This window comes from Hordeum vulgare, chromosome 3H (genome assembly GCF_904849725.1).
Source record: "Hordeum vulgare subsp. vulgare chromosome 3H, MorexV3_pseudomolecules_assembly, whole genome shotgun sequence".
Classification (NCBI taxonomy): domain Eukaryota; kingdom Viridiplantae; phylum Streptophyta; class Magnoliopsida; order Poales; family Poaceae; genus Hordeum; species Hordeum vulgare.
In genome coordinates this window covers 592798634-592805677 of record NC_058520.1, presented here as the reverse complement: position 1 = coordinate 592805677, position 7044 = coordinate 592798634, and the positions used below count along the sequence as shown (strand labels likewise).

Here is a 7044-nt window from a genome sequence, read left to right as displayed (position 1 = left end):
GTTTAACATTATGTACATCTTGAGAAGATTTGACAATATTGTGTTAGCACTTAGCCAAATAGTTCGTCTGGTGAATACTGAATATTCGATTCATTCAATTTCAACTATAGCAAAACTGAACCTCCTCGTTGCATTTCTATAGGAATTGTCAGCTAGGCTGTACAATTGAATTTCCACATCCTATGATCTATCCGCTAGTATTAAATTAATTTTCATGTCAATATACTAATACTATACAACTACAATCAGACTCAGATGTGTCGTCTTTGGTCACCTCCTCTGCCAGTTGAATAGCTTGATTGAGAGCCCGAAGAGGAAAGCAAAGAGACCTGCAAACGAGGCGACCACCAGACCGACCGCCCACAGGAAGTCGTGGTGGTAACCAAAGTAGCTCCCGACAAACTCGGACACGAGCATGCCATTGTCCAACTTCTCGGTTACGTCCCCAAACTGTGAGGCTACCAGACCATAGAGTGTCCAAGAAACAGGGCAGAGCCAGTAATACCACCTCCACCATATTGGGATTCTCTGTAGAAAGAGGGAAGTAGCCAATTAGAATATATGTTATGGAAAACAAGGAGAAAGGTCCGTTCACTTGTGTTAACAAATACTAGTATACTTACTGTTCTTGGTATTATAAATCCCGAGAAAAGGTTCCACATGGTGTAGAATGCCGACGAAACAACGGAAGCGATGTTGTAGTTTGGAGTCAGGCCCACCGTCATCATCCCGTAAAATGTGTAGTATGATAGCGTGAAGAACATGAAGAACAGGTACCAGAACAACTTCACAGCTGTCCATTCGAACCCAATCATCGCATACACTATCACGCCATATATCAAGGACTGAACAAAGATGTATGGAACTTCAATTGCAACCTGCAAATAGAAATACATGTCAGGAGATATACTGTTCTATTGTTTCTTTTCACTTGATGAAAACTTGGTTTAACCGTCTTTTTCTGTATGAATTCAGTAATGATCTTAAACATGTATAAGCAATGCCTCATATGTTCATGCTTGCATCTGATTTGTTGTTTTGTTTTGTGGACATATAAACAGTGGCGTAGCTAGGGGGTGGACAAGGTGGTCCATGGACCACCCTGAAATTTTTCCATGGCATGTATATAGTGTAGTAGAAAAATTATATCTTCATAAATAAATAAATTTATGTAAAATTTCTATCATTGGACCACCCTAACACACTAGGCTGGCTACGCCACTGCATATAAATAAAGCCATGAAGTCTAGTTTTATTACCATGTAAATAAAGTGACTGGATAATAAAATTTCTGCCAAGTAACTGTACCTGCCCCAATGCATAAGGCAAAGGCGAGTACATGTGAGCCGCTCTTTCCCTATAAAAGACAGTGCGCTCAACAGCCACAACTGGCTGAACTGTCGCGGAATTCTGCACCCCCATATACAAAACTGAGGCGTACATGGAACCCATGGCATTGAACAAGTCCTGTTGACTCTGCCTGCAAGAGTGAAATATCCCTGGTTAATTTCGATAAGTGGGGACTGGAGTCCCATTTATTCTTTTGTATATATTATTACCTTTTCCTGCCAATGCCCCAGAACATTGTTCCAAACAACAGTGCCATTACTACCGTGTAGAAGTACTTGACAGCAGTATATGGGGGATTTCTCCAATATGACTGACTTTGTTTCCACAGGCAAGCGAAACATTGTGTGCGGAAGGTCTGCGAGTACTGCGTTGGAAAGGATAAGTCATTTGAACCTTCAGGGGGTGTGCTTAGCTCCTTTATTAAATTTTTATTCATCCTGAAACACAACCCAAATTGAAAAAAATAAGACAAGGGCTTAAATCGAAATTAGAAATGTCCAATTTTTTTGAGTATTTGATAAGATTTTTAAACTATGGACAATAATGCCACAAGAAACCTACCCATGTAATGCAGAATTCTTGTATACTTGGCTGAAGTTGATCCCAGTTATCTGTTCTTGTACTGCACTACTCACTTCCAGCATCCATGTTGATGGATTATAGCTGTCTTTTATCTTGCTAACACCTTCAATAGCCTTGGTAGAATCAAAGCGAAACAGTTAAATGACATGCTTATTCAGTGCAAAACTGCGTATGGAAACATGCAATTCTTTTTTCTCTCTATCATCACTCACCTCAAAATATCTGATCAATTCACAGGAATGGCGCCCCAGTGGACCTACATAAATCTCTTCACCTCCTCGTTTCATCAGGAAGAGCTGCATAGACACGTATGACCGTTAGTTGTTAAAATTTTCTGCGGACATCTTTAACTGTCAATGTGTTGTTATACCTTTTATTCTTCAAATACATATACTACAGAAAAGATTTTCCGTACCTCATCAAAAGATTCAAATATGTCGATGCTTGGTTGATGAATTGTGCAAACTACTGTCCTTCCTGTATCCACTGTATTCCTGATTGCCCTCATGACAATGGCTGCAGCTCTTGCATCAAGTCCAGATGTTGGTTCATCCATGAAAATGATAGAAGGATTAGCTACCAGCTCCACTGCAATTGTTAGTCTTTTCCTTTGCTCAGTTGATAATCCAGTCACACCAGGTAGTCCAACCAATGAATCTTTTAAGGGGGAAAGCTCCACAAGCTCCATGACTTCATCGATAAACATCTGGGTACCAGGTTCGGGCGATGAATTAGTTAGTACAGCTCACAATTAAATTATAAACTGTATAAAATGGAGTAAAGACTGACTAAATAATCTCATTTTAATCATGTTCTTCTATAATATTTATGCTTGTGTGCTGTCTATACTATTCAAATTATAGTGTCTTTGTTCTTTGCAAACCTTTCTTGTTGAGGAATCAACATCAGCCGGTAATCGTAGCCATGCAGAGAATGCAAGGGACTCGTAGACGGTCACATTTGGTGAATGGATATCATTCTGTTCACAGTATCCTGACACACGAGCAAAAGTTTCTTGCTTCTTTGGATAGCCAGATATTGTAATGCTGCCCTCTACGTATCCACTGGTCTTCCTCCCAGCCAGCACATCCATCAGTGTGGTCTTACCAGCACCACTGACACCCATGAGAGCTGTAAGCACACCTGGCCTAAATGAACCACTGATACCCTTCAACAGTTCCAATCGGTCCTCTTTCACACCTTGTGCTTTGACTTCCTACATTTTATCAGATAAGCCATTATATACGATGGTATACACATAGGTGAATTTGCACAGTGAGCATGCATATGTAGGGAATATTGTAATTTTAATATTTCCATTTAAGAAGAATACCTCTGGCATGTCTACACTGTATCTTATATCTTCGAATGTGAGGGAGAGAGGTGTAAAAGGGAGGACCATTCCTTTCTTGCTTGGACAAGAATCCACTGTTGTGTTGTTTGAAGTTGATTCACCATTGTTCTCATCTACAGTATCTGATGCACATATTCAAGGGGTTATTTTTAAATCCATTATATTGCAAATCATATTTTGATTGATGAATATGAAATCAAGTACTTTACCGAGCGTTGCTGTATTGCTCTGCCTTCCTGATGCTTCTTCTAAAATTTCACCAGTTAGATTAGCTTGTTTTATCTTCATCGTTTCCTCAGATATTGTTTGCTGATTACTGTCAAATGCTGCAGAGCCAAAATGCATAAGATTAAAAAAAAATAGACCTCCAATTGTAAGGAGCCGTCCTATTGGCATTCAAGTTATTGTAACTCACGTTTGAGAAATGTGAGGCAGATGGTGTAGAGGGCATTAAATAGCAGCACATATCCGAGCAATGCACCAACACCGATCCAATACCATTTTGCCTCAGTAAACATTCCACGGGATTCCAAAACTAGTCTTCCAAGTGGTTCTTTGAAACCGGAGATTGTCTGTAATATAGCAGTAACAATATGATTTAGTCTGCTAATTTTTTCACTTAGATGATTATTTATCCTTTTGTGAACTCCTTACCTTATTCCAGCTGTCACCTAGGAATTCATTTACTGAGATGGCATTTTGTGCATACATCAGCGGTGATATCCAATACCCCCATATCCACCATTTCTTCACATTCTCTGTTAAAACAAAGCAATAGTTTAATTTCCATTTCTCGTACAAAGCATCACATTTAATGTGCCAATAGCAACTGCACTTAGGCAATTTGATGGAAACATTCTTAGCTCACTATCTCAACCATGGTGTTTAGGCTGGTATTATTGCATACCTCTTGACAGGACGAATCCGCCTGTAAGCATACAGATTAGTAAGAAGAATGATCCAATGGTGTTCGCAACAATCTGATTCCTTGCAAGACCAGCAATGAAGCGGAAGAGGCCAGATGCTGTCTCACTCATTACTAAGAGGAGCAGGAACTGTCTAAAAAGTCTGCAATAATTCATTATTTTTGTTAGCTTCTGCAATACATTTCATAAAAGGATGTTTGGTGGCAGTATTAGTTTCCTTACCTCTCTACATTGGGATCAAATCCGATGACGTAGTATGTTATGAAGACCCATATTGATGCATTCAGCAAGGAGAGAGGTGTTTTAATGATCCATGATGGCAAGGAATATGTCCATGCTGGAAAGAAGAGGAGATCCCTTTGTTTGAAGAAAACAGGGAGCTTTGCAACAGTTAGGCCCACTTCTGCCAACCCATTGAACATGATCATCACGATCCCAAAGAACAGTGCACCCATGTATATCCCTCCATTTGTTATCGAGTCATGATGCATATTTGTCCGAAGAAAGACCGTCATTGTAATGATTGCCATAAGCGTCAACTGAACAATGAAGAGGTATAACATGATCATTAAGGTACTTGTAACTTCAAACTTTTGCAGATTATAATCCTACAGAGTGTGTGATTTCTATATATATACTGAAATTAAAGTTTAGTTTTTTGTAATCACCTGAGTCGCCTTAAATATATACACAAAGGAGTTTCTTCTCATGAGCAGCATCTCTCTGCTGATGTTAGCTTTAAGCAGTTCTTTCATGCTGGCACCATATTTTGATGTTTTCAGGGCAGCAGGATGGCTCCTGCTCTTGTCGAATGGGACAGCCAACTCACTTCTTATAGCCTGGCCAACATGGAAAGATTGAAATGCCTCTGCGAAGTTTTTAACAGGAACATATTGGTATGTCTCATCACTGTGTATCCAGTATTGTCTCTGATCTTTCCTTGATGTAACCTGCATACCACATTTGAATTATAGTCGGTCCACCTCAACATTGTAGCCAATTATGATCCTAGCTCTAGAAAATCTTTGGCTTTGGGACAGAGGACTGTACAAATATGGTTCTATTTCGTCAAGGATATCATGTAGAAAATACTAAAATACGTTGATGATCTGTCTGTTGCACTCGTCAACAAACTTTGCAGCAAACATTCCCAGATATTTATAGTTTTGTATTTCGAAGGCATTTGAAGATTTCAGGGTTTTATAGCAGCAAATGCATAATTACTGAAAGCTTGGTAGAACATAACAATGAAACTCACCTCCTGCAAGAAGTCAGCTACGCCTTTTCTCTCAGGACATTTGAAACCCGCTGATTCAAAGAACTCGAGCACATGTTCACGGGGGCCATTGTAGACAACCTGACCGTCTGAGAGGAGAATTATATCATCAAACAATTCATATGTCTCTGGTGCAGGTTGCAACAAGGAAATAACTGCTGTTCCGCCAAGAGTGTGAATAGTTTGCCGGATGGAGTTCACAATCTGGAAGGTAGTCGAACTGTCAAGTCCAGTTGATATCTCGTCCATGAAAAGGGCTCGTCCTGGTGTGACGAGCATCTCAGCTGCAGAGGGTATGGATGGGTTAATTATAGGTTAGACACATCGATCGTACAAAAGACCCATATGGTATTTTGCTTACTCCCTTGATGAATTACCTGTTGTTACTCTCTTTTTTTGCCCTCCTGATATTCCTCTCAACATGTTATTTCCTACGATCGTGTCGGCACATATATCCAATCCCAAGATCTACAGTGGTTGAAAAGAAAAAAAAAGAATTAGTAACATAAACACATTTTCATATTCGATCAGTCTCGTCGAACTTAGGTGGAGAGTTTGCGTATATGTTGCTAGTTTGCATGCACCTTTAGTATGTGATTTGTGACCACCTCAGCTTTTTGTTCTCCTGTTGCAGCAGCCTATAAACAAAATGAGAGATTAGACATGTGTCAGAACTTTTTGAAGCATTCCCAGATGGTCAAAACAACTAGAGCTTAGCCCAAGGCTCAATGAAATGACTTGTGATTTAAGAAGAACTGCGACGAACCTTCAAGTAGACATCTATTTCTGGATCCGGTTTGATATTTAATTCCTTTTCTCTCCTCGATAGCTCCATCAGCAGATCTAGTCATTTTGCAGAAAATGTAAGTTACTCAGCGCATACTGCTATGAGTTTTCAAGTACTTGTTTTTTCTAGTTCTTACCGAAGCGGTGACCACTTCCTTGACATTTTGCAGAGAAATTGACCGTCTCACGAACCGTCAGCTCACCGATATGCAGATCGTTCTGGCTCACATAAGCAGCCGACCTCCGGGGCACAAACTCCTCCATCGTATGCCCATTGTATGTTATTTTGCCTGACATCTTTTGGGTTTCTTTATATAAGTAAAAGTAATATATACTTTCGAGGTGTAATCATGATATACTGAAGAATTAAGCAATCAACCTACTCATCGGTAGTGGGAAGAAGAACGGAAAACGAATTACCTCGAGGCTTGAAGGGAGCGTCCCCGCCAACGCCAAGAGCAGCGTGGTTTTTCCGGCACCAGGAGGGCCCAAAAGCAGGGTCATCCTAGAAATCAATAGCAGGGATGCGTAAATAAGATGTTGTATTAATAAGGATGCATGATTTGTTAGCTCACAATAATATGCTTATAAATAGTTTCATTACCTGTGAGGCTTGATTGTCCCGCTGACATTATGAAGGACTGATATCTTCTGCTTCCTGTTTGGCGTAATGTGCAGAGAATTTGTCATTCCCTGTTCGAAGCCGATTAGGCCATGTGAAATATAAGACCTTTTAAAGATTCGATTATAAACTGTATACGGAGCAAAGT

At 39.9% G+C, this 7044-nt stretch overlaps 1 protein-coding gene across 1 annotated transcript; it reads right to left on the bottom strand.

The window, feature by feature from the left end:
• Positions 1-270: 270 nt before the first annotated feature.
• On the bottom strand, positions 271-6790 carry LOC123440911 (ABC transporter G family member 53-like). Its single transcript, XM_045117452.1, has 21 exons — positions 6695-6790; positions 6412-6571; positions 6255-6331; positions 6073-6126; positions 5866-5956; positions 5471-5772; positions 4881-5162; positions 4435-4751; positions 4194-4354; positions 3941-4044; positions 3702-3858; positions 3496-3612; positions 3266-3408; positions 2816-3148; positions 2348-2638; positions 2145-2228; positions 1912-2045; positions 1560-1787; positions 1309-1480; positions 624-878; positions 271-528 (listed from the first exon to the last, which is right to left on the bottom strand). The coding sequence occupies exons 1-21, from the start codon at positions 6776-6778 to the stop codon at positions 271-273; spliced, it is 3804 nt and encodes a 1267-aa protein (XP_044973387.1). The 5' UTR covers positions 6779-6790.
• Between the last annotated feature and the right edge of the window lie 254 nt (positions 6791-7044).